Source organism: Leuciscus leuciscus (genome assembly GCF_965113295.1).
Source record: "Leuciscus leuciscus genome assembly, chromosome: 8".
In the NCBI taxonomy this organism is placed as follows: Eukaryota; Metazoa; Chordata; class Actinopteri; order Cypriniformes; family Leuciscidae; genus Leuciscus; species Leuciscus leuciscus.
This window is the reverse complement of record NC_138732.1, coordinates 42,669,852-42,697,830: the sequence shown is the minus strand read 5'-3', so window position 1 is coordinate 42,697,830 and position 27,979 is coordinate 42,669,852. Positions and strand designations below refer to the sequence as shown.

Below are 27,979 nucleotides of genomic sequence, written 5' to 3'. Positions count from 1 at the left end.
ATCTATTTAAAAAACACCTTGCTACGTGTCCTGTGCTGGACTAACTGGGACTGGTCACGGCACTTGTATATTGTTGCCCTGCTGTTAGTTTAATCTGCTAAATAATTACATTTAAATGTATTAATTGAGATCATTTGCAATATTGGTTTGCTGTTTTTACTGTAAAAACTAGATTATGGGCTAATCTGTTGACAAATGACTTGAGTGAGTGTGTGTGTGTGTGTGTGTGTGTGTGTGTGTGTGTGTGTGTGTGTGTGTGTGTGTGTGTGTGTGTGTGTGTGTGTGTGTGTGTGTGTGTGTGTGTTACATGCTGAAACACTCCAACATTTCTGTCCCTCTTGATCAGAATATTCAGTCGGAGAAAGAAGCACTGAAGGAGGGGAGAGAGAAGACGCCGAAGTACCAGCGCACAGAAGACGGCTTCATCAGAATAGGTGAGCACACACACCTGTGAAGTACACACTAAATACAGCAGCAGTATTCATGATTCAGCCCATACACAACACTCATGCTTGGATGAGGCGCATGATGGCGTGATTGTTGCTTTAAATAAGATATCTTTTCTGGCGGTTTATTCGAACACCTGTCTTGTTTTCACCATCTTGAACCTGTTTACTCATTTAGACGATGCAGAATTGATGTAATATCATATGGCGCTACTAAAGCGTCTCCACAGTGACATTCTCCTGAGAGCGCCAGTGTTACACCTCTCCAACACTTCAACACTTCGGTTCAACACATGGAAAAGATGTTGGTTTTATATGGGATTGGGTTGAACATACTGATTTCTCGACTGCAATTTATTCTCATTTAGAAATTGATTCTTAAATCAGAAGAATCGATCTTTTAGTCAGTGCTGTTTTCAGTTGAACAAAACTTCAGGAAACATTATTTGTAGCTCCTCCCAGTCAATAATCACAATTAGCTTTGTGCTTTGTTATTTTTGATATGAAACAAAGTCTCAGCTTTAAAATTCTGTCAGTTTCATCACTTTATTCAGTCAGTAAATGTGTGTTTGTGTCTCTCTAATGTGTGTGTGACCAGATGAAGCGATCATCTCTTCCTCTTTACTACTAGTTACAGCAGCAAATACACATCAGTGAACATCAGAAGATACAGAACAACTCACTGAACTCAGTCATGTCTCATGTAATCCATCAGTCAGTGTTTCAACCGCAGAAAGACGTCAATATAACAATATAACGTCACATTTACCTCAGAAAAGCCGTTCAGTGATCATAAACTCGACAGTCAGATGGAAAAATAAGGAGCGTTTTGATAAATATATGCACTATATTACATTTTCATCATATTTTGACTTAAACTTTTCCTCTATGTTTGAATAAATCTGTCAGGAAAACACGTTTACATTTCAAAAAACGATGGAGTAGTAACATAATGTCATTCAAAAGTTATGAGTTTAATATAATAAAAAATGTTTATATATGAATCAGTTGTTAATTTGAACCCTTAGCCTAATGTATGGCTTCAACTGGTTCCCGTTATACTTTTTTTTCTCTATTGAAAAAGATTGACGTGTACCTTATATAAATATATAAATGAATCCATATTGAATTTGTGTCAGTAACCAGCCCTAGTGTGAATCATGAATGCTCTCTGTCTTTCTCTTGCTGAACTCGCACTCCAAATCCATGGAGAAAATCCTGGCAAATCTTGGTTCTGAAAGCCTGAAGTGTTTTTGATCTGTTTGGCTGTCTCCCTCTCATGATTATGATTATGTATGTCTGTCTGATTACTGCGCCTCAGGGTTTATTGAGGCCCGTCCCTCGTGTCAGAGCGTCAGTTTCCCCTTCAGTCATTAATGTGCTGAATATAATCCAAGCAGACGCTCCGGAGCACTGCAGGATCCAGCAAAAATACATGTGAATCATTCAAAATATTTATCATCCACAGTCAGATGACATTGTATCCTGCTCTGCTGTATGTTGCTTTATTTGGTGTGTCATGAGATATTTCACAGGAAGTCATGTATGGTACAGTACACTCCCAATGGTGTGTTTTTCTACTTAATTAGTTAAAGCATAAGTTCACTTCAGAATTAAAATTTCCTGATAATTTACTCTCCCCGCGTCATCCAAGATGTTCATGTCTTTCTTTCTCCAGTCGTAAAGAAATGAAGGTTTTTGAGGAAAACACTCCAGGATTGTTCTCCATATAGTGACTTCAATGGTGTCCAACGGGTCGAAGGTCCAGATGTGAGTTTCAGTGCAGCTTCAAAGTCTCGACACGATCCAGCCGAGGAATAAGAGTCTTATCTAGACAAACCAGCCGACATTTTATAACAAAATAAACATTTATATACTTTTATCCACAAATGCTGGTCTTGCTCTAGCTGTGATGCGACACACATTACGTAATCAGGTTGAAAGGTCAAGTGTGTTCTGGTTTATAAATGTAGGGTGAAAAACTCAATCTCATTTTCTCCTCCAGCTTCAAAATCGTCCGACATCGTTGTTTTACCTTTTATTTGTTTATTTATTTATTTATTTATTTGGCTTTGTAAACACTGTGTCTGTTCTTACGCCTACGTCACGCTTGACCTTTCAACCTGATTACGTAATGTGTGTCGCATCACAGCTACTGTAAGACCAGCATTTGTGGATAAAAGTATATAAATGTTTATTTTGTTATAAAATGTCGGCTGGTTTGTCTAGATAAGACTCTTATTCCTCGGCTGGATCGTGTCGAGACTTTGAAGCTGCACTGAAACTCACATCTGACCTTCGACCCGTTGGACCCCATTGAAGTCACTATATGGAGAAACATCCTGGAATGTTTTCCTCAAAAACCTTCATTTCTTTACGACTGGAGAAAGACAGACATGAACATCTTGGATGATGTGAGAGTGAGTAAATGATCAGGAATTTTTCATTCTGAAGTGAACTGATGCTTTAAAGTATGAAGGTTTGTCCCGATCTGCCTCAGCCTGCTCTTCCGCACATGATCTCAGAAGAGTTGAATGTGTTGATGTTTGTGAGGATCGTGTCACAGTGTGTGTGTGTGTGTGTGTGTGTGTGTGTGTGTGTGTGTGTCCGTCCTCAGGGAGGTTTGAGAACGGGATGGCAGAGGGCGAGGTGGACTCTTCCTTCGGGCCGCTGGAGGCTCTGAGACTCTCAGTGCTGACCGACTCTCCGGTGTGGGTCATTCTCAGCGAGGTACAGCCTCTCCCTCACACACACTCTCTCACACACACTCACACACACACTCTCTCACACACACACACACACACACACACACACACACACACACACACACTCTCACAACCTCATTCTGTTCATCTAAAGAGAATATTTATATATATAACCTGGAATCGAATTCTGGAATCAAAACTTGAGGTCAGGAATCAGATGCTTGTTATAAAATTAAAATTTCGATTCCTCTTATCGATTCCTTTGTGAGCATTTCAATATGACTTTAAACCATTAAAGTGTGAGAGACTTCCACTGTTTTCTTCAGGAGTGTGTGTGTCAGTATACTGGATCAGTGCTTCAGGAGTGTGTGTGTCAGTATACTGGATCAGGGCTTCAGGAGTGTGTGTGTCAGTATACTGGATCAGTGCTTCAGGAGTGTGTGTGTCAGTATACTGGATCAGTGCTTCAGGAGTGTGTGTGTCAGTATACTGGATCAGTGCTTCAGGAGTGTGTGTGTCAGTATACTGGATCAGGGCTTCAGGAGTGTGTGTGTCAGTATACTGGATCAGTGCTTCAGGAGTGTGTGTGTCAGTATACTGGATCAGGGCTTCAGGAGTGTGTGTGTCAGTATACTGGATCAGTGCTTCAGGAGTGTGTGTGTCAGTATACTGGATCTGACAGCACTAATATTCCTGCGGCGTCTCTATAATAACATTAATCAAACAAAAGACAAAGAGAAGATTCACTCGTTCTTCACTGAATAACCTTTGTAACTGTATTTCTCATGTATATTTTATTAATAAAGTGCAGTGTTATTTTACATTTGACCTTGACATTTTAACCTGAACACCTGAAAATCTTAAACCAATGTTTATTTCAGTCGTATATTTGTTCAGTTGTGTCTATTTGTTGCAATTGCTAATTTATTAGTTTTTAATTACTGAGTGTTAATTGTCTTTAGTAATGCTTGAAATCTATATTAGTTAGTCTAGTTGTTTTTCTATGGTGTGTTTAAACCACAGGCAAACGCTCCTCTTGTAAGTGTTCTTTATCCTGTAGAGTTTTGCTCATGATATTCAGATACAATTAAATGTTAAATGCAATTAGAATAAATGTGAATGTTTTTTTGTTTTTTTTACCTTATTGAAATCAAAATCAAGAATCGATAAGAATCAGGAATCGATAAGCACAATTGAAATTTAAATCATTAAAATTCAAATGATACCCAACCCTATACATCTATATATATATATATATACAGACAGACGTGCTCAAAGGTTTACACACACACACACACACACACACACACACACAGAATCTGTGAAAATATGACTAATTTAAACTAAATAAGAGGATAACACCAAATGCATGTTATTTTTTATTTAGTACAATCCTGAATAAGATATTTTACATAAAAGATGTTTACATATAGTCCATAAGACAGAATAATAGCTGAACTTATATAAATGACCCCGTTCAAGTGTAAAGCCCCTTGATTCTTAATACTGTGTCATTCCCTGGATGATCCAGAACCGTTCTCCTGTTTCTGATGCTTGTTCTTGAGGCCCTTGTCCGTCCCACCCGATCTACAGAAAAACCCTTCAGTTTCCAGCATCTTTTGCACATTTGAACTCTTTCAGTGATTTTATGATTTTGAGATGCATCTTTTCACAATAAGACGATAGAGGGACTCAAACACAAGTGTTACAGGAGGTTCACACATTCACTGATGCTCCAGAAGGCTTTAAGAGCGGGGGTGAACACTTTCTGAACCTGAAGATCAAGGTAAATTGTACTTCCGTGAACATGCAGGTGTCTTCTGCTGGGCCTGAAGGGCAGTACTAAACGAAAAACACTGATATTTAAACAAAATAAGACAAATTTGGACATCTTCATCCTGTTCAAATGTTTTCACCCCCCTTTTAATGCATCGTGCTTCTATATATATCCTCCTCAGACCCGAGCTTTGGTTTGACGTGCATTTTAGATTTCTTCTAGCTTTTTGGGGTTAGGAGGGACCAATACATATAATAACCAGATATTATCCTTGAACATGAAGCACTTTTTGAAAAAAATTATGTCCACATATGTGGACACTGGGTCTGAATTCACAGAAAACAATCAAGACACCATTGTGTAACAAAGTGCAAATCTCTTTTATTTACAGCCTGTGCCTGAACATTTTTCGTTGTTACTCTTGTATAACTTCTGAACATACATAACATACATCTTCCGCTTATCCGGGGCCGGGTCGCGGGGGCAGAAGAAGAAAGAAGAAATGCCCAGACTTCCCTCACTCTAGACACTTCCTCCAGCTCTTCCGGGGGGACACCGAGGCGTTCCCAGGCCAGCTGGAAGACATAGTCCCTTCCGGTGGGAGGCGCCCGGAACACCTTCCCGGGAAGGCGTCCAGGAGGCATCCGGAACAGATGCCCGAGCCACCTCAGCTGAGCTCCTACCGAGTGACCGAGCTTCTCACCCTATCTCTAAGGGATCGCCCAGCCACCCTGGGGAGAAAGCTCATTTCGGCCACCTGTATCGGGGATCTTGTCCTTTCGGTCATGACCCACAGCACAGGACCCACAGCTCAGCCCAGGTGAGTTGGATCCGAAAATTTAGCCGGGGCCCCACCCTGGAGCCAGGCCCGAGGTTGGGGGCTCGTATGAGAGCGCCTGGTGGCCGGGCCTCCCCCCATGGGGTCCGGCCGGGCTCAGCCCGAGGAAGCGACCTGGGGCCACCCTCCCATGGGCTTACCACCCGTAGGAGGGACTGTAAAGGACCGGTGCTTAGAGGATCGGGCAGCAGTCGAAGGCAGGGGCCTCGACGACCCGATCCCTGGACACGGAAACTAGCTCTAGGGACGTGAAATGTCACCTCGCTGGCGGGGAAGGAGCCTGAGATTGTGCGTGAGGTTGAGAGGTACCGACTAGAGATGGTCGGGATCACCTCCAAGCACAGCTTGGGCTCTGGAACCACACTCCTGGAGAGAGGATGGACTCTTTACCACTCTGGAGTTGCCCATGGTGAGAGGCGGCGGGCTGGTGTGGGTTTGCCCCCAGCTCAGCCGCCATGTGTTGGAATTCACCCCAGTGAACAAGAGGGTCGCTTCCCTGCGCCTTCGGGTCGGGGATTGGTCTCTCACTGTTGTATGCGCCTATGGGCCAAACGGCAGTGTAGAGTACCCGACCTTCTTGGGGTCTCTGGGAGGGGTGCTGGAAAGTGCTTCGACTGGGGACTCCGTTGTTCTACTGGGGGACTTCAACGCCCACGTGGGCAGCGACAGTGACACCTGGAGGGGCGTGATTGGGAGGAACGGCCCCCCTGATCTGAACCCGAGCAGTGTTCTGTTATTGGACTTCTGTGCCAGTTACAGCTTGTCCATAACGAACACCATGTTCAAGCATAAGGGTGCCCATCAGTGCACATGGCACCAGGACGCCCTAGGCCGGAGGTCGATGATCGACTTTGTGGTCGTTTCATCTGGCCGTATGTCTTGGACACTCGAGTGAAGAGAGGGGCGGAGCTGTCAACCGATCACCACTTCTGAACATTGATATGGAAAAACAAAATGTATATCCAAATAAAAAACAGATCCAAAAAACATGAAAATTTGCTTTCTTTTTTGTAACACTCCAAAACTTCAACTTCTCCAAACTAGTAATGTTCTTTTTATTTGTGTGTGTGTGTGTGTGTGTGTGTGTGTGTGTGTGTACAGTGCGATCGCGAGTGAGCAAGAGAGTGTGTGCGAGAGAGAGTGAGCGTGTGTGTGTGCGCGCGCGCGATCGCGAGTGAGCAAGAGTGTGTGTGTGTGTGTGTGTGTGTGTGTGTGTGTGTGTGTGTGTGTGTGTGTGTGTGTGTGTGTGTGTGTGTGTGTGTGTGTGTGTGCGCGAGTGAGCAAGAGAGTGTGTGTGTGTGTGTGTGTGTGTGTGTGTGTGTGTGTGTGTGTGTGTGTGTGTGTGTGTGTGTGTGTGTGTGCGCGCGATCGCGAGTGAGCAAGAGAGTGCGTGCGCGAGTGAGTGAGCAAGTGTGTGTGTGTGTGTGTGTGTGTGTGTGTACGCGATCGCGAGTGAGCGAGAGAGAGAGAGTGTGTGTGTGTGTGTGTGTGTGTGTGTGTGTGTGTGTGTGTGTGTGTGTGTGTGTGTGTGTGTGTGTGTGTGTGTGCGCGCGTGCGATCGTGAGTGAACCAGTTTGCGTCACGAAGCTCAGTGCAACTACAAATTCTCATTTTTTTTGCTCACATTCTTATACAGTTTCATCGAAGTTAAGTCCCAGTGTCCACATATGTGGACATCAAATTTAGCAGCCTAGTAAATCTTCCCTGTTACAAAAGTTTGTCAAATGTGCATGCCATTTTAATCATACAACACTATTATGCATAACTTAACAAGAATCAACAATGAAATGTTATTAATTTTTTTACATTGTGGACGTTTTGGTCTGATGTGGCTGCGTGACATTTCGCCTGTGTTCTCCGCCAAGTTTTTTTTTTTCCCTGACACCACCAGATGGCAGTATAAGTGTCCACGTTTGTGAAAAACATGTTCCAGTTACACAGAATTAAGAATTATGCTGCACACATCCAAAAATGTGATGTCCACCGGGTCTGAGGAGGATACTGACCATTGTAACATATATCAGGTAGAAATGTCAATGTCAGCTTTATTTTTATGGCTACAAGATTCTGTACAATATATCAAAAGGTCATCAAAATTAGAGCCATATACAACATTATATTACAAACACAGACGAGACAAGAAATTACACAGATCAGCTATGATAAAAAACAGAGGAATTAGTTTTTATTGTATTTAGAGTTTTACACAGTAAATCATTAAAAAGAGCAGCAAAATATTATATAATAATAAACTGTATAAGGCACTGGATTTTAGTTTATTAATTTCTGTTATAATTTAATATAATTTAACTGTAATGTATAATATTAACTGCCATTCATTTCTGAAAGAGTCTCTTCTGCTCATCAAAGCTGCATTTATCTGATCAATATACAGTAAAAACAGTGAAATATTATTCTAATGTAAATCATCTGTTTTCTATGTGAATATATAGTGAAGTGTCATTTATTCCTGTGATCAAAGCTGAATGTTCAGCATCATTACTCCAGTCTTCAGTGTCTTCATTTGCAAATGTATATGCAATTTTATTTATTATATATTGGTAACACTTTACAATAATGTTTCATTAGTTAATATTAGTAAACTACCTTAGTAATCATGAAGTACGAATGAACACTCACAGTTCTCTCTCTCTCTCTCTCTCTCTCTCTCTCTCTCTCTCTCTCTCTCTCTCTCTCTCTCTCTCTCTCTCTCTGTGTGTGTGTCCAGATGTTCATCAAGAAAGCGGAGTGACTGCTGTTCATCAACACCTGTGTGTGTGTGTTGAGCTCTCTCTGGTGCAGGACGACCAGCTCTCTCTCTCTGCTCCACACACACCGGTCCTGTAGCGCCGCCTGCTGGACACAGCAGAGGATCACACACACACACACACACACACACACACAGACTGATGATGATGATGATGACGACGCTGTCTTTTGTAAACTGTATTTATATGTACATATGAGTTCCTGTAATTACACTGGTCTGTCGTCACGGGCTCCTGGACGCTCTCGCCCGTTTCACACACACACACACACACACACACACACACACACACACACACACACACACACACACACTTGGACTTCAGCTAATGCTGCTTTTGGAGTGGAGGACTCTTCTTAATTTCCTACTCGACATTTGATTTTCAAAGTTCAGTTTGTGTTGTACATTAGTTGGCACATGCTTCTGTTTAGGCTACTCCAAAAGGTGTGTATTTATTGTATTTATGAGGATACATGACGAGTACACACACGCGCTAGAGATGTGTTAGTTCTGCACAGGCGTGTGTTTCCAAAGTCCGTCCGCAGAGACGCAAGAGGAACGTCTATTGTAACTAGAGTATGCTGCTGATCTCTTCTTCTGTTAATTAAATCAATCAATCATTTCATTTATACAGATACTTTATTATTAGTATCATCATTTTTGGTTGCACTTTATTTCAAAGTGAAGTACACTGTACTCGTATAAGTGCTGAGTGATATTAATATGTACTTACTGTAGAGTTATGGTTTGGTTAATTATGCATAATTTACTCTTATTACTATAGAGTCGTTCCGTGTCAAATCAACCAGATTTCAGAAACTTCCCGGCTCAAATTTTGATTTTGTTATTATTTTTTCTGAAGAAAGACAAACATATTAAATATATCACAGATGTATATTTACTGACTAATCCATTATTTTGTAGAAAGGTCAAAATGAGTTTTCACCAGAGATTTGGTGCCATATTACAGGGGTGTAGAAATGACTTTATAAAGATGGCGGCATCATTATTGTATTATTCCACAGAGATTGGCTGGTCTATTAGTGAAATCTGTTGACTTCATCAATCTTTGTTTCATTATTCGCCAACGGTGACCGTTCAAAAATGGGGGAAAGCACTTCTTGATTTGTTTTTGCCTCAAGTTTGCATGCCTGTAACTCAAGAAGTATTAAAGATATCTTGATATCATTTTAGATTCTGGTTCTCAACAAACTTTTCTTTTGGTATCTTCATTTTAAAGGCCCTCGATGGTTCAACCCCAGAGATATGGAGATCTTAATGCGGCTCAGTGAGTAAAATGGTCAATTGTGCACATGGTCAGTGACCAAAAACCAAACGTGGGTCACTTTGCACACAGCTGATTATTATTCTCTTTTAAAGAGGAATATCTGAAGAACAAATAATGTTGAAACTAGAAATGTATCTTGATTCCCTCTACCAAAAGATTTGCTTATTTTGAAGACTGGATTTTGTTCATTTGAGCAGCTTCTGAAGCGGCCAAGAGTTCAAATACGCAGTATCGTAACTACAAGTTTCCACATTGACATCCCAATATCTCTGGGACTGAACCATCGAGGGCCTTAAAAATGAAGATCTCAAAAGAAAAGTTTCATAAGAACAAGATTCTAAGAGGACATTGAGATATCTTTAACACTTCTTGAGTTACAGGCATGTAAACTTTGGGAAATGTTTGTTTTGGGCACTCGGAGACGCGTGTTGAGTTCAGTGATCTTGATCGAAGGGAAACTAGATCCATTTCTAGTTTCAGTGTTATTTGTTCTTCAGACATTCTTCTTTAAACACGGTAACTATCAGATGTTTAGAAAATTACCTACATTTGCTTCTTGACCACTGAAAATCAAATTCAACCATTTGAACATGGAGATGCTTTGAGATCCCAATATCTATGGAGCCTGATAGAGCCTGATAAAAATGAAGATTACAAAAGAAAAGTCCATTAAGAATGTGAATTTAGAAGGATATTAAGATATCTGTAATACTTTTAGAGTTACAGGCATAACAACGTTATAAAAACACTCAAAGACAGGTTAAGTTCAATGCAACTGAGCTGATAGAAAACACAAGATACATCTCTGCAAAGTGAACCACGTTTGGTTTTTGGTCACTGAACATGTGCACAATTGACCATTTTACTCACTGAACCGCATTAAGATCTCCATATCTCTGGGGTTGAACCATCGAGGGCCTTTAAAATGAAGACACCAAAAGAAAAGTTTGTTAAGAACCAGAATCTAAAAGGATATTAAGATCTTTAATATGAGTTACAGGCATGCAAACTTGAAGCAAGTGCTTTTAGCCATTTTTGAGCGGTCACTGTTGGCATATAATGCAGCAAAGATTGATGAAGTCAACAGATTTCACTAATAGATCTACAAATCTAAAAATAAAACAATGATGCTGCTGTCTTTCTAATGTCATTTTCCCACCCCTATAATCTGGCTCCAAATCTCAGGTGGAAATCTCTACAAAACAGCGGATTACTCAGTACATATACATCTGTGATATTTTATATTTGGGCTTTCATCACTATTTATGTTTGTATTTCTTCAGAAAAAATATGAACAAAATCAAAAATATGATCCGGGGACCTCTGGTTGAGTTGACACGGAAACCTTACAGTAAAGCATTCCCTCGTGTTTTACTTCTCAGTCAGTCATGTTACAGGTGTGTTCTCCCTCTCCTGGCTGAATGTGATGCAGTCCAGGGCCAGTTGCATAAACATAGCCATTATGTTACTAGTATGATTAACTAGAAGTTAGTTAGGGGTAATCAGTCTTACTGTTCGGTGTCAAATTAGACCAATCTACGTTTTTATGTTACTGACTTTAAAAAGTTATTAACAGTTTTAAAGAATAAACTTGGATGACTAACTTAAGTTTATGCAACTGGCCACAGAGCTCATGTGAGAGACAGGACCGTTCTCACAGTAATGAGCAAACGTTCCTCCAGTAACGATAATAGCAGCTCTTTCAAAGTCTTTAATCATTTTCTCAAAACAGAAGTACAAGAACATGTGAAGACTTCAGATGCAAAAGTCCGTCTAAAGTTTTTGTTTAATATTAACATTTGTATCAGGCTCCTATGTTTCTATAAGGACCGGCATTTCTGAATTGGCTGAAGGGGGTTTAGTGAGTCTGAGGTGAGAGTATTTGATGAGCGTATGTGCGGAGAGCATTCACTCAATATTATCATCTCATGTTTGACATTAGCTGGCTTTTAGAGGCTTTTGCATCGGAGGTCTTCACATATAAGATCCTTCATGGGATGTTTTTTTTTTTTTTCTGAACCGGTTTCTTTAGACGTTCATCGAACGTTTTTTAAATGTTTCAGAGCGTTCCGAGAACATTCGAAAGTAGCGTTCCCATAATAACATCATGACGTCATCACCGAGAATGTTTTGAATGTTCAGAGAATATTTCCATAATAACGGATCCTGCCAGAAACAGCCGTTCAGCTCTGTGTCCGTCAGTGCACGGGTATAACACACTCAGCCTGCTGTCTGATTATAGAAATAATTAATATGCGATCAGATGCTGCACACACGGGCTCTGATAGGCTATGCGTTCTGGCCTTACAACGAGTCTCCGTTTAGTTTATGAAACACTTCTGTACATCAGCTCAGCACTGAGTGTTAGAGGAGGACCAGCGCGTTTGAGGAGATCTGGAGCAGAAAGAAACAGAAGATTTGTGCAGAACATCACGTGACCAATCAGTCACGTGACTCGCGGAAGGCTTCACTGTCGCTTCATCGCTGTCTCTTGATTGGCCCGTTTGATCCATAAACTCAGATGAACATGTAATGCGCAGCTGAATTAAATAAAGTCAAAGTCCAAACTTGACTTCAGTGTTAATATGCTGTTAAACAGCAGAGTAGGAGAGAGTGGGGCACAACCTTACACTTTCTCAGTTTGTGGAGGCTAAATCTGCTTAGGGTTCAGAGTATTATTATTTTTCCCACATTAATTTCCCACATATCTAGTACAATTATGTGGTTATGTTTCATTAATACAGTGTTTACTTTTTCGTCCTTGATTTACCCTGAAAGAATGGAAGTGAATGTGACAACATGCCCCATAGGTGGAGTACATTATAACACGACCATATGACAGATTAAAATATTATCTGATCTAATCAAAGAATATACAAGACAAACTAAAATATTTTCTCAATAAAATACAATTATTAACTTTTTCGTATAAAATAATGGCACTTTTTAATAATTAAAAATAAACACATTTTTGAGTTTGACAACAAACACGGGAAAACACAGCTATACAGCACAGTTCAAAACATAATACACTGTAAAAAATTTAACGTAAAATCAACAGTAACTTACTGGCAACAAATATCCAGCAAGCTTCAGTATTTTATTCCACGGTAAAATTACTGTAAATCTGGCAACAGTACTTCACAGCATACCGTATAATAACTTACAGTATATTTATACTGTAAAATGAATTACAGTTCTTGTTTTTGCACTGTATTTTAAAATACAATAGTTAACAGCATACTGTATAATAACTTACAGCATTTTTATGCTGTAAAATTAATTACAGTGCTTGTTTTTGCACTGTATTTTAAAATACTGTAAAGTTACTATGCAGTATAATTGATTATGGTATTTTTATATATATATACACACAACATATAACCAACTACAATCTGTTACACGCTTAATAAAAGAATGAAAGCTAAAGGCGTGTATGCCAAAAAAATTCACACAGTTATATTACTGATTATTAGATGTTATGTCAATTATGACAACACACAGAAGTCAGTTTAAAATTCTTTATTAAAATTTAATTCATTAAACTAGAAACACTCCAGACTTGGCGGGGCCAAGCAAAGAGCGAAACTCATCCTCAGCACGCTGCAATCTCGAACAACTGTACACGCTGAAAGAAATGAACAACATATTCAACACTGCATAGACGTACACAGAGAGATTACTTTTATGAATTTTAGTGCATTATTCAATAACTGAAAATGACTTACCTCTGTTTTTAATGTAGGAGCAAAACTCATCCTCAGCACGCTGAAATCTCGAACAACTGCACACAATGAAAGAAATGAAAAACATATTCAACACTGCATAGACATACACAGAGAGATTACTTTCACAATGAATCTTCTTTCTGAATGACCCTGATTGATACAATTAAGGTAAAAATGCTCCTGATTAAATGTAATGCTGGTATTTCCCATTAAAAGCAAATGAAATATTGAAATTAGACTTTTGTTTGTTGATACCTTAATTACACTGACTAATCTTTTCTCTTTACTGAATAAGTACTTAAAAGTCTTACCTAACTCTAATAATTCTGCCAGTCATAATTGGTGAATTCCTTGATGAAGTTGGCAACATGTGGATTCAGGGCCCTGCTTTTACGTTGCACCATCCTGCCATTGTTATGGCTCTGCTGAAATTTGGCTCTGCATTTTGTGTTCTCTGGATTTATCCTCACCAAAAACCTGTAAATAGAATATTTTTAAATATACTGAAAAAGCCATTTGCTAAAAAAGCCAAGTTTAAAGGGATACTCCACTTTAATATGAAAATTCAGTCATCATTTACTCACCCTCATGTTGTTTCAAACCTGTATGAATTTTTTCTTCTGCTGAACAGAAAGGAAGATATTTAGAAGAATGTCAGTAACCAGACAGTTTCTGGTCCCATTGACTTCCATAGTATTTTTTTTTTCCTACTATGGAAGTCATTGGAGTCCATCAACTGTCTGGTTACTGACATTCTTCTAAATATCTTCCTTTCTGTTCAGCAGAAGAAAGAAATTCATACAGGTTTGAAACAACATGAGGGTGAGTAAATGATGACTGAATTTTCATTTTAAAGTGGAGTATCCCTTTAACACAGTGTTTGCTACATCCCAGCTTTGGAACATAAAAATAAACTTCTAACGTTAGCATGGGTTTGAATGACCATAGTACTTCACTGTAGATAGGGACATCCAATTATAGCATTTGCAAAATCTTGCATGAAAATCAGTCATAAGTTGGTCACACTGGATAAAGTGTTCACTTTTCCAGTACTCAACATGATCTGCTGATGCCAAACAGTATGATTTTTTTATGGATTCACCAATAGTTACCTCTGGATGAATTCCAAGGTTGATAGATGGCAGATGTTAAGTCATCCTGAGGGTTAACTGACTGGATGACCACCTTTCCTTCTACGCAGAGCAAAAACAAATTTCAAAGATCAAAAATTACAAGCTAACAACTAAATTGCAACTTAAAAATATCAAAAAAGTGAACATATATTTTTTGTAAATGAAATAATTGAATGATTGAATATATGTTAACATATTGTTGTATGAGGCCTCGATCGCGACAGGCAACACGCACACGGTGTAGCTGCTAGCCTAAGTTACACACAAGTGTTCAGAAACAAGAACATTTCGATTACTTTGTTCCAAACTTGAAAATAATAACTGACATTAACATCAAACCTTGTGATAACTAGTATTTGGCTAACTGGCTAACGTTAGAATGTTCGCGTTAAAAAGCTAACATTACCTTTATATCAAATTCACCACCGATTAGGATACTTAACAGTTAATGGTAAAACGGATATATCTTCACATTTGTAGTGGTGAAACATTTAGAAATACAAATTTTTAAGATTTTGAATACAATTTTACATCTTACCTGGCTAGTTCTTGCAGGTTCTGCGAGCTCCGTCCTCGAAGTCAGTCAGGATGAAATGGAAAATTCGAGTGTGACGGCTGACGGTTAGATGATTGGTTGCCAGGTGTATATCCCGTGCGATTCGCTCTTTATGTAATCAAGTGTGTAAATAGAAAGCAAAATAATAATAATAAACCATGGAAATCGATTTTTATCTATTTTACATTGTCTATATTATTGATCATTGGATGGGACTACATCTCCCATCCCAAATTTTTTGTCTATAATAAACTTTGAGATTAATTGGGTTTGTGACAAAATCTGGCAACCATAAAGAAAAAAAGAAGAAAAAAACACCCAAGCAAATTTAAACTTTTTTTTAACTATACTAAATGCCATAATCTATGGGTTACCTTATGAAACGATGTATTATAAAATTCCTAAGATGAAATAACCTCAATAAACCAAAAAATGTCCTCTGTCGGGCTTGTCTGTTGGAATATTACTGTCATCAATTTAACAGGAGTATAAGAATTACTGTAAATTTTCTTCCCCCCCACCAAAGAAAAGCATAAATTGACAGCAACTTTCCTGTAAATAGTTATACGGTGACAAAGCTGGAAATACAGCAAAAATAATGTAAAAGCTATAAAATTGACAGCAACTTACTGTAAACTGTTTCTACAGTAAACTTTCACTGAAAATACAGCAATAATACTGTGAAAACAACAGAAATCATTTACAGTGTAGCCTAATAATTACAGAACATTGACTCTCAGTGTTTATTCACCTTTTCTCATTGTTTCTCAATAGAATTGATAAAAGTATAGAATAGAATATCATAGTTCTAACAGCGGCTCATTGTAACACAGTGAGACAACATGCCCCGGTTTAAACCCTGCTAGTGTCTTCTGCTGTTAGATCAGCATTAAACAACTATCTCACCTGGTAAATAACAGATTTGTCTAAATAAACACACAAAAAAAGTGATATTTCTGAATTTTGGCTAAAAATGTTCTCTATATAGTGTTGATATGGCAACTAAATACACTAAGTTTGGTCATGCATGTGTGAAAGTATTTAAAACAAGTGAAAATAAATCGAGGTACAAATGATAGGCGATCTCCTACTGTATATATGAAGAATGGAATGACTTGTATCTGTGAATGCATTTGACCCTCCAGCACAGTTTCTGTGAGACTAACCGTGTTTATAGTATGAGTTAACTCGTCTCGCTCTACCAGTCTCACCACTGATGATGAAGATGATGATGATGCTCACCTGAAACACTACAGGTGTGTCCTGAACACTGAGCTCAGTTCTCGCAGAACAAGAAACCATATTTTCTATTCAAATTTCAATTCACATTTATTTGTACAGCGCTTTTCACAACACACATCGTTTCAAATCAGCTTTACACACTGAACCCTGTGAAACTCACATCTCGATATACCAGCGCTTCCACGAAGGGACAGTTCACCTGAAAACCATTACTGTTCCACACCTGAATGAGTTTCTTTCTTCTGCTGAACATGTGACTTCCATATGGGAAAAATACCATGGAAGTCAATACGGTTCATCAACTGTTTAGTTACAAACATTCGTCAAAATATCTTCTTTTGTGTTCATCAGAAGAAACACATTCAGGTTTGGGACAACTAAATGATGACAGAAGGTGTACTGTCCCTTTAAGGGATGAAGATTTAATACCATTTACTGTAACTTACTTTTATTAGATATTTTGAGAAATGTCTCTGGTTTTTATTATTGTTTATATCCATACAGTGTGAGTCAGTGGTTCCTATTACTGGAGATGTTAAAGTCACAGATAAGATCATAATATCAGTGCACTGTGATTATATTACACACTGTCACTTCATAGTGACTCTACATTTACAGTTATTTTCTCAAAATACCAAAGATTTGATGGTGATTTTGTACTAAATTAAGGTAGTTCTCTGTGTGTTAGACACAATCATCCTCAAAAGAGAAAAGAAAGCGTTACATTTGTCTACAAATCTAATTTTATTGAACTCAAACATTTAAGCAGAAGCCTTTATGACAAACATATTTTGTCAAAAATGTTGAATGCTATAAAATGTAATGTAGGCGAGCTGTGGGTGTTTGATTGTTTGATAAATATTAGTCATATTTTTCTTTTTCTTTTTTTTTTATGCATTGGTTTTAAAGATTTACAAATACAGCCAAAAACATATGTTAAAAAACAAAACAAACGAACAATTTTTTTATATATAATCAAAAGTTTACAAATACTTACAGTTTTAAAAATATAAAATACTTAATGAAAATGCTCATTACCTACAATGTATGCACTAAATGAAATATTAGAAGTATCAGATTGATTAAATAATATTCCTTATGATAAGGCATGTCATAAGTGAGAAAAAATAAAGAATTTAACACTTTTGAAAGCTAGTCATGAAGTGATCCTCACATTAAATCCGTCATCTTTCGCTTCTGCTGTGATGTATCCAATGAGCGTGTATTTCCGTGTACGCCTCGGCCAATCAGCGGCGTCCACGAGGTGCAGGTCGGAGGCGGGGACCACAGTCTGTGACAGACGTCAAATCTGACCAATCATCATCGCGCAGGGTCTAAGAGGCGTGCCCACGCTGAAGTCCGCAGCCAATCGGATCGTGCGGGAGGCGGGGCCTGTGTGTGGGGATTCATCGTCCACAGCCACACGTGACGCGCAGTAGTCGCAGGCGGAGAGCTGTATCAGTGAGCACGGGTGAGTACACTACACCGCAAACACCAGCTTTACTACACCTGTGTGTCTTTCTGCGCACCTGCAGAGTGTTTGACGATGGGGTATTGCGAGAAAGCGGGGATATATGGAGGGTAAAAAGGAGAGTAAGTGCGTTGACCTAAAGGCTAGTTGGTCAGCTAGCCGCTTGAGCTAAGCTAACAGATGCAGGTGTCATGTCAGAAAAACAGAACTCCTCACTGAAAGCTCCTTCATATGTCGTTAAGAGTGTGGTTTGATCGTGAGATGGAAGCTGTGCTCGTGTCTAATGCTGGAGCTGCTGGCAGAGATTTACTCCAGTGAATGAAGTTAGCCGAACGAGCGCTGACTGGTGTGATGTGATGTATGCGCTTTAAACCAGTACCTGTGAGGTTTAGTTCATCTTCCCATGAAGCCTCGCGTGTGCTTATAAACGTGTATGTGTGTAACTAAAGTTAGATGCAGGTGTTAGAGAGCCAGTTCACATCGATTAGCCTCGCATACAGTGATCAAATATCACTCCACACAGTCTTTTGCTTTCAGTTTGAGTTTATGCATGGATGTTTCTGGAAAGCGTGGCTGAGGGAGGGTTACGACGCGGACAAGCCAAACCAGCTGAACTAGAGCAGCACATGTCAGTTAACCCGTCATTTCCGGCCTGAGGAGAGAAGGGCACGCGAGACACTTAATGAGGTTTGGTCTGATTATAACAGAAGTCGTCTTATTTCCTTGTGTGTGTGTGTGTGTGTAAGGAATCATGCAACTCATCCCAGCAAGGAAATGGTTGTGGTGACCCCTTGTTAACATGTAACTGTGTTTTCAGATTCTGGCACATTTGACCTATAGCTATATATTTAACCCAAAGATGACATTCTCGGTGTGAACTCTTTTCTAGAAGTGCAACACTGTTCCTCTGTGAACGGGGTCACGCCAATTATCTACAGAGATTTATCTCTTCACTTTTATGGCCTGTGTCCTGCTCCGAGGCGACGAGTCACGCCTCACTGGTGCACTCTGGGAAGGTTGTGTGTGTAGAAGGTCTGTGGTACCTTCCCCCATCGACTCAAGCCCAGATCTGTGAGTGCAGTCGAGTGTAAAGAGGCTTAACCGTGCGTCTGGAAGAGTGTGTGTGTGTTCACTGTTGGGTGCCGAGCTGAACGCACCCCCGTTTGGACCCCCGTTTAGCAAGCACTGTGTGTTTAAACAACCAATATAATGTACATTCTAACAGTTATTGTCACAGAGTCACTGTCAATATGGAGATCAAGTCTTGTATTAGCCTGAAAGCATGCGTTTTAATGGTGTGTCATATGCCCCTTTTCACATGATGTATATAAATCTGTGGCGTCCCCAGACTGTGTCTGTAAAATTTCAGCTCAAAATACCAGATCATTTATTATAGTTTGTCAAATTTGCCCCTTTTTGGGTGTGAGCAAAAACATGCCGTTTTTGTGTGTGTCCCTTTAAATGCAAATGAGCTGATGCGTTCGAACTGGTCTCTGTTGTCGCTTGCAGAACCAAATGTCGGCTGGTGTGTGTAAATGTGCAGATTAAGGGCCGGTAATATTATAATAAGACCCTCTTCATACATCAGAAGGAGAGTGAAATCTGATCGGTTTATTGTTTGACACGCTTGCAGAGAAAGGCTCACCAGAACAAACTGGGTTTCACTTTTCACGTTTTCTGTGTTGGTAAAAGCACCGGGGACCCGATTATAGCACTTACACACGGGAGAAGTCAGATTTACATGATATGTCCCCTTTAAAGACTTGCCAGTTTATTCTCATGCTGTTCTGACATGAGCTTTTCTGAGCGCCGACACTAAAAGGGCATTAAGTTCTCTTTTGCGTCGTCTAATTGAGCTTAAATACACACATGCTTTACATAAACAGTCATTAATGTGTTAAGTAAATGTAAACATTTCACACGTGTATCAGTGTATTAGATCCGTGCATTCGCTCTTAAAGGGACAGCAGCCTAATATTCCTGCTGATGTCTGAGTTTATAATGTTAATCAAACAGATTAAAAAGAGAAAGTTGACTGAATAACTTTAGTAGCTTTAATAAGAATCCGTGTCTATTTAATCCATAGTGTTTTATTTTTACGTTTGTTTATTACATTTCTTACTTGAATGCTACTGGTACAGTAAACATCCCCAGTGTGATATTGTTGCCATATTGCCCATGTGATCTGAGACCAGCTCTACAGGAGAAGGTTTTATACGGTCGTTATGCTAACCTGTTTGAGCGCATCACACCGTGTCCTAACCAGACGCGATAAGATTCCAGCGACAAATAATGTGTCTGTCAACACTAGACACGACTGCGAGATGCGTCAAAATCAATCAAAACCCACAGCCAATCAAAGCAGTGTGTGGGCGGAGCCAGCCAATCAGAACAGCGTGCGGGCGGAGCCAGCCAATCAGAACAGCGTGCGGGCGGAGTCTCGCAACACCAGAGAGTAATCTTGACGGCACCCACAAGTAAATGGATCAGTAGCTACATAATCAAATTTACAAATATCACACCATTTAAACATTATTCAAACACATAGGCTGAGTTACTAAAACAATCTTTGTCAAAGAATACACTTGTTTGTTCACAGTTTGAAGAACGTTCTTGTTTCCTTTTGTTTCATTTGAAGATCTGAGGTGAATTATCCATTGTTGCTTTTACAGCCACAAAGCTGGAGCACTAAATGATATTCAGAGTCACATTACACACTTTTAACATTAAATAAAGCACATAAACAGCACCTGAGATTATCATCGCCACACTTTGTGTTTGTTGTTCCAGCGCGACGTCACAGAAACATAGAAACCGTTTCTGAAATAGTCATCGCGTGTCGCGGCTGGTTAGGACAAACACTCTGATCAACATGGAGAATAACCTTATATCGCGCGCCGGTGTAGTTAGCACACGGTGTCAGTGCCAGAGAAGCCTGTCCGCTGAGGGCGATGGGTCTGGCGGCTCTAATGTGTGTATCAGCAGAGCAGATCTCCACTCACACTGGGTCTGAAGACGCTCACTGTCAGTCAGCTCTCTCTCGTCCAGGCCCAGGTGTGTGTGTTATGATGGAGCCAGTCCAGACCCGCTCGAGGAATGAGTGACGGCCCTTCCGGCGGATTGATCGGCTGAGAGTGGATGATTAACTGAAGGGTTAGTGGACACTCGTGTCAATCCCTGCTGGAGCCGTGTCAAAGTCGGATTATCTCTCGATGAATTAATGTGAGAAAGTGTGTCAATTAGTGTCAATTTAATTTCAGGACTTCTCAGTCCAAATGTCTGAGACCACCTCCAAAATTTGGGGTTTTTTATGATGTTTTTAAATAACTGAAAGAAAGTAAGTGATGTAAATGAATAGGGATGCACTGAAATAAATGTACACTTACAAATTACAATAATAAAGAAGTATTGACAGGTCACACAAAAAATCAGAATTGTCCAAGGAAATTGCAATCGGCTCATCTCTAAGAATCAAACGTGTCTCATTGAGGAGGTGTTCAGATGCTTGAGTCTGTGGATCTCTCTTCACCGCTAGTTCTGCTGACGTCATGCGTTGGTTCAGCTCAGATGCTAATGTTCTCTCCAGATTAGCTTCACAGTGCTGATGGTGGAGGACTGGTGTGTGTAATCGCTCTTCCCCCACAGATGAGCAACAGATGGGTCAGGACTGGATCCTGTGACCCCCCGACCCCACTACAATATACACACACACACACACACTGTGAAACCCCAGGGATCCTCAACTCAAGTGTCCTGTTCTTAAACATCAGCTTCAAGTGAAATTCTCTGGTCAGTTCAGTGAGGTTTAACTCTTTCCCCGCCAGCGTTTTATGATGCTAGCATTTTTGATCATTCACAAAACGTTCAGAAAAGAAAGAACAGAGCCTAGAGCTGCACGATTAATCATTAAAAGATCACAATCGTGATTTCAAACACACACTCGATGTTATTCCACAGCGATTCGGCTCTTATGTCTATTAACCCTTTGATGACGGACGTTCTGATCCAGAGAGCCGTTGTCATGGATAGATATGAAACCGCTTCATAAACAGTCTTTTCAACCTCACCGTATCATTATTTCTGTCTTACAATAGTTCAGAGTATCACAGAAGCACTGGGATAAAAGTTATTAGTTCAGATATAAACACTGATGTCGATTACAACAATAAAATGATAATGATAGTTATTGTGATATAATTTTCCTCCATAAAAAGAGATCGCAATAATGTTTAAAATAATGTTTATGCACCAAAAGCGTAACGAAACAGCATTATAAATGACTGGAAAAGTGTAAAGAATTCAAAAACGTGAAGTGTTTGTCATTTTCTGACAATAACGAGTCGTTTAAAACCACAATTAACAATCGGTTTTCACTTAACTGTAAAATCTGCCTTTAAACTCAAAGGAAATCTGATATTTATCTATCAACTAATATGAAGAATGTGATCGTGATAGTTTTCCGTCCAGATCGCCCAGCCCTACGCTTGCATCATCACACCAGTAGGTGGCGACAAGTGACTGTTACACAATGCATTTGTCATTGAATCATTCAAGAGATTTGTTAAAAAACATTGATTCATCCAGTAATGAGACAAGTGACGACTTTATGAGTGAGTCATTGAATCATTCACTCAAACTGAATAAAAAAAATATATAAATTAACTAATTATTTGAAACAAAATATGTTTCTCAATTTCTCCAGAATCGTGCAGCGCTAACAGAGCCTCTGCTTTTACACAATAATAATAATAATCATTTTATTCTAGCTTCAGTCATTCCTCCTCAACACGTGCAGTGTTTTGTTTGTAAGGCTGGAGGTGTGTGTGTGTGTGTTTTCGTGGTTGTGTTGTGTTTTGAGTGCCATGGTGATGTTGCAGGTTCAGTGTGTCAGTAATCCTGAGTGTGTTGAGCTCATAACCACCGCGGTGTGTGTGGTGTTTAACTGATGAAGGCTCACGGACGCCCCTGAGGACACACACACACACACACTGGGACTGAAACTGAGCTCATATGTTGGTCATTAGAGTATTTAGATCGGCTTCAGATGATACTTCAGCGACTGATAGCGAGTGCAGAGGGGAAACAATTGCTTTATCCACATTTTCTGGTATAGTGCCGGTTAGTTACAGAGGAGTGTGTGTTTGCATGTTAATGTGTGTGTGTGTGTGCGCCGGTTGTTTGTGTAATCTGATTGTGGTAAATCTTATTAAAGAAAAGGGGCTGATGCTGCAGGGCTCCGCCTCTCTGCCGTCGCCATGGCGACTGGAGTCATGGGCACTATGGGATGGCAACTACAGGCCGGCGTTTGCATCAGCCAGTGTAGCTGTGTGTGTAGCTGTCGTGTGTAGCTGTCGTGTGTGTGGCGCGTGTCTCTAATAAGACCATAGAAATGAGGACTTCTACTGATGTTAGTTTGAAACTATGGCTCCTTTTCTCAAAACTCTACACACAACACACACATGATGCAAAACCTCACATCTCTTTCATAAGCAAACTTCAAAACTATATTATTATAAACTATATTCATTCAAAGCTATATTAACTCTTCTAAAAATGCTATTTTTGTGCAGTAGCTAACTCTACACACAAACATCAAATGATTAGCCACACACACTCCAAACTCCACACGGATGTGAAAAATTAGGTTTGCAAGCGTTTTTTACACCAGCAAACTGAGTGTAAAGCACGTAATGTGCTGGTTTTGCAGATCCGGCACATGAGTGAATGTGTCACTGAGTGAGCCTCGATGAACACTTTTAGTGTCTGAGCAATATCTTAACTGTAAGCCGTGCTGTGATTGGGCTAGTTCACTTCATATGTCCTGCTAATGATGAAGTCCTGATGTGTTGATGATTAGAGATGATTTGATTCACTGACTCTTGATTCATATCGATTCATTGGAAAATGCATCAGGTAAGCTTTGTGCTTTGTTACTTTTAATATGAAACCAAGTTTGTGGTTATTGGCTAGAAGACTCACTGCGAATAATGTTAGTGAAGTTTTGTTCACTGTGCCGATTGAGCGTGTTGAGTTGGCGGCGGGGTCTTAAAGCCCTATAGTGTCGTATATCTGAGTGAAACACTTCTGGAACAAATGTGGGCGGGGCTTGATTGTGTCTGTGGGGAATTGATTGGATGGCTGTGGTTTGCTATTGGCTGATCTCATGTGAGTGACAGGTTATAGCTCCGCCCTCGTCATCAGAGAAGAGATGCCAGTCGAGATTACCAGGAACACGAGTTTAATGTGATTCAGCATTAGTATTATTATGGACTTGACCTTTGACTGCACAGATTGAACTGACATCACTGTCTTCTGTAGAGCTGCTAAATACTTAAGCTGGCAATTTCAAAACACTGCTTCATTAAGTTCAAAACCTTTACAAATCTTTTGTTCTGAATCAGTGGTTTGGAGAGTGTATCAAACTGCCAGAGTCACATGACCTCAGTAACCGAGGCTTCATTACGTCACAACCGTTTCAAAACTCTTTGAAGTTTCATTGTTTCACCGCTGGGTGCGATGATCTCCGTCGACCCATGATCATGAGGAGTCACTGAGAACCAGTGAACAAGTGTCTGTGGGTTTACCTGATCTCTGATCGGTTTTATACACTTGTAGATGTTTTAATTAGATATTAGAATAATTAAGATGAATAATGGTAGTTAATAGTGTCTTATTGGCCTGTTTAGCTGAGCCAATCATAGAACAAACCCTGACAATTGATAAAATAACATATAGATGCTTGATAATCTTATTAGATGATTCGATAATAGCATTTGAAAGATTATAGTTTCAATAAAAAATTAGCAATAGATTTGTAAAAGGTGTTTTTATGCATGTTTGGCCCAGGTGTTTGCTGCATGTACACGGGGTCACCGTGAAGACGTGTCGGGGTGTTTCGAAGCCTCGATCTGCACACCACCGAAGCTGGAGAACTTTACGCAGTTATTGAACTGAACTGAATCAACACTGAACTAACTTGTGTTTTAAGAGTGGCTTTGCAGCAGAACTGAAGGAATCTTCCTGTTTATCCATGTAAAGCTGCCTCGTATCACTCTGTATTGTATGAAGCGCTGTAGAAATAAAGCTGACGTCAGTTTTGGTGACTTCAAGTAAGCCCTGTATGATTTGAGAAGCTAACTAGGAAAGCTCTGGTTATAAAAGAGTGCTTGATGGTTTGGTCTTGTGTGCGCAGACTATGGAGCTGAAGATGCGGTTGTGTGTGGCGCTGGTGTCTCTGAGTGTGTGTGCGTTCCTCGCGGGGCACGTGAGCGCTCAGGAGGAGGCCGACGACATGGACATGGACGTGGAAGATGCCATCGACGACATGCATGAGGAAGAGCTCGAGGAAGAGGAGCCAGCAGCGACCCCGACTACACCACCGGTTCCCACGGTAAGAGCGTTAGTTCTTGAACCACCAAAGACCTGAACCACCAAAGCCTTCTTCATCAGTTCACTTCAGAAGTAACATTTCCTGATACTGTACTCTCCCCCACGTCATCCAAGATGTTCATGTCTTTCTTTCTTTAGTGGAAAAGAAATGAAGGTTTTTGAGGAAAACATTCCAGGATGTTTCTCCATATAGTGACTTCAATGGTGTCCAATAGGTCGAAGGTCCAGATGTGAGTTTCAGTGCAGCTTCAAAGTCTCGACATGATCCAGCCGAGGAATAAGAGTCTTATCTAGACAAACCAGCCGACATTTTATAACAGAAATAAACATTTATATACTTTTATCCACAAATGCTGGTCTTGCACTAGCTGTGATGCGCCACACATTACGTAATCAGGTTGAAAGGTCAAGCGTGACGTAGGCGTAAGAACAGACCCAGTGTTTACAAAGCCAACGTGCAGAGACTGAGTCAAACACCATTTACAAAAAAATTATAAAATAAAATAAAAAGTTAAACAACGATGTCGGAAGCTGGAGGAGAAAATGAGATTGAGTTTTACGTACATTTATAAACTGGAACACGCGTGACCTTTCAACCTGATTACGTAATGTGTGACGCATCACAGCTAGTGCAAGACCAGCATTTGTGGATAAAAGTATATAAATGTTCATTTCTGTTATAAAATGTCGGCTGGTTTGTCTAGATAAGACTCTTATTCCTCGGCTGGATCGTGTCGAGACTTTGAAGCTGCACTGAAACTCACATCTGGACCTTCAACCCGTTGGACACCATTGAAGTCACTATATGGAGAACAATCCTGGAGTGTTTTCCTCAAAAACCTTCATTTCTTTTCCACTGAAGAAAGACAGACATGAACATCTTGGATGATGCGGGGGAGAGTAAAGTATCAGGAAATGTTACTTCTGAAGTGAACTAATCCTTTAATGGCCAGATATGTATTTTGATTGGCTGTTGAGCGAAGCAGAGACTGTCTGTGATTAGTTGAGGTGTTTGATCTGCCAATCACTGATCAAGTCACTTAAAGTACTTCAGTCCAGATTTACTCTCCCTGATGTCATTGCAAACCTATGTGACCGTATTTCCTTCCTGGAACACAGCTCTTTCTCAGATGTTGTTAAATATAAAGCAACTAGGTTGACATCTTCCCACATGTCTTTCCTGAAGGTGACGTATAAAGCCCCGGAGCCGATGGGAGAGCACTACTTTGCAGAGTCATTTGATAAAGGAACACTTCAGGGGTAAGATGTCCATCATCCTCACAACATAATGTTATAAATATATATTACAGCTGTTCAAACGGTGATATCGGGAAATATTATTCTAATGTAAAACATCTGGGGCCGTATTCACAAAGCATTTTATCTTACCACTAGGAGTACTCCTAAATCGCACTAAAAGATTTTAGCTAGGAGTTTTCTCTTAAAAGTTATTCACAACGCCTTTCAGACCTACTCTTAGTAAAGAAAAATGACAACTCCTAAACTAAGAGTGAGTCTTCGTTGCTATGGATGACGTCATTACTCATGCATGAGCTAGACTGAAGTGACCACCTTGATTGGCTGATGATTGTAACGTGGGAATGATTCCAAACACCTCCCCTATGATGATGAGTGACAGGTCTGAGAATGCGTGCGCTACACAAGTAGTGTGAAGGACGGAAGATGATGAATAACTGAATAAATAGCCTAAATGAATAAAGAGTAAGGCAAAACAAATAGCCTAGTAGCCTAATGAAACATATGGATTGATGCAATATCTTTGCAACATTATTGAATTAATCTGTCACTATATGCCTTTTGCAAAGAGAAGAACATTTTAATTTGATTCACAATGAAACGTTACAATTAGTTTACATGCAATGAGTAGCCTAGTTTTGGTTGTTGTTGGTGGCGTTATTGCATCCCTAGTTATGCCTACAATGCAAAATTGTTCCCTCGCGATGGGAAGCTCCTGTAGCTGTATATATCCCGCATACGCATTTCAAAACATCGCAACGTGAAATGCCACAAAAAGTGGTTTGTGAGTTAGGAGTCCTCTCGACTTCTTTTAAGCTGTCCCAGGCTTAGGTGCTACTTTTAGGGCTAAAATGCTTCGTGAATTACTCTTAGTGAAAAAAATGAGGAGTCCTAAAGTTACGAGTGACACGCACATTATTTTTAGGAGTTGCTCCTAAATTCGCCAGTTAGGAGCTACTTTTAGCCTTAAAATTCTTTGTGAATACGGCCCCTGTTTTCTATGTAAAGTGTACTTTATTCCTGTGATCAAAGCTGAATGTTCAGCATCATTACTCCAGTCTTCAGTGTCACATGATCCTTTAGAAATCACTCTAATATGATGATTTGATGCTCAAGAAACATTTGATTATCAGTGTTGAAAACATATATTTGAAGGAACCATGATATCATCATTTATATTTGATGAATAGAAAGTTCAAAAGAACAGCATTTATTTTAAATATAATCTTTTGTAACATTATAAATGTTTTTACCGTGACTTGATCAGTTTAAAGTGTCTTTTCTAAATAAAAGTATACATTTCTTTGAGAAAACAATTTTTGAATGGTAGTGTATATCATTTGAAGATATGTGTGATGAGTGTGCCCTGAAAGAGCCTGGGT

The 27,979-nt window shown here is 39.8% G+C and overlaps 2 protein-coding genes and 2 long non-coding RNA genes across 7 annotated transcripts in view; 3 read left to right on the top strand and 1 right to left on the bottom strand.

Moving 5' to 3' along the window:
* Nucleotides 1-9,162, top strand: part of mgat4b (alpha-1,3-mannosyl-glycoprotein 4-beta-N-acetylglucosaminyltransferase B) — a 159,400-nt gene extending 150,238 nt beyond the window's left edge. Inside the window, exons 13-15 of the mRNA XM_082178090.1 lie at nt 347-434; nt 3,064-3,176; nt 8,495-9,162. Coding sequence (XP_082034216.1) covers nt 347-434; nt 3,064-3,176; nt 8,495-8,518 — 225 coding nt within the window. The 3' untranslated portion in view covers nt 8,519-9,162. The remainder of the gene's footprint in view (nt 1-346; nt 435-3,063; nt 3,177-8,494) is intronic.
* On the top strand, nt 3,190-3,618 carry LOC309504800. 2 transcript variants are annotated; one of them, XR_014208170.1, is made up of 2 exons: nt 3,190-3,515; nt 3,550-3,618. It is a non-coding gene; the product is annotated as an uncharacterized lncRNA (long non-coding RNA). The 2 variants fall into 2 exon arrangements; XR_014208171.1 differs by having other exon boundaries at nt 3,389-3,504.
* A 4,166-nt stretch (nt 9,163-13,328) lies between the features above and the next one.
* On the bottom strand, nt 13,329-15,291 carry LOC309504798. The gene is made up of 5 exons (XR_014208166.1): nt 15,221-15,291; nt 14,662-14,742; nt 13,861-14,026; nt 13,550-13,605; nt 13,329-13,449 (listed from the first exon to the last, which is right to left on the bottom strand). It is a non-coding gene; the product is annotated as an uncharacterized lncRNA (long non-coding RNA).
* Nucleotides 15,292-17,815: 2,524 nt separating this feature from the next.
* The window catches only part of canx (calnexin), a 24,703-nt gene continuing 14,539 nt past the window's right edge, over nt 17,816-27,979 (top strand). The window contains exons 1-3 of one of the 3 annotated variants that reach the window (XM_082178086.1): nt 17,816-17,951; nt 25,144-25,341; nt 26,527-26,600. In XM_082178086.1, the coding sequence (XP_082034212.1) occupies nt 25,147-25,341; nt 26,527-26,600 (269 nt within the window). In that variant the 5' untranslated portion in view covers nt 17,816-17,951; nt 25,144-25,146. Of the gene's footprint in view, nt 17,952-23,840; nt 23,865-25,143; nt 25,342-26,526; nt 26,601-27,979 lie in introns of those variants that run through there. The other 2 variants (XM_082178087.1, XM_082178085.1) reach the window with 2 other exon arrangements.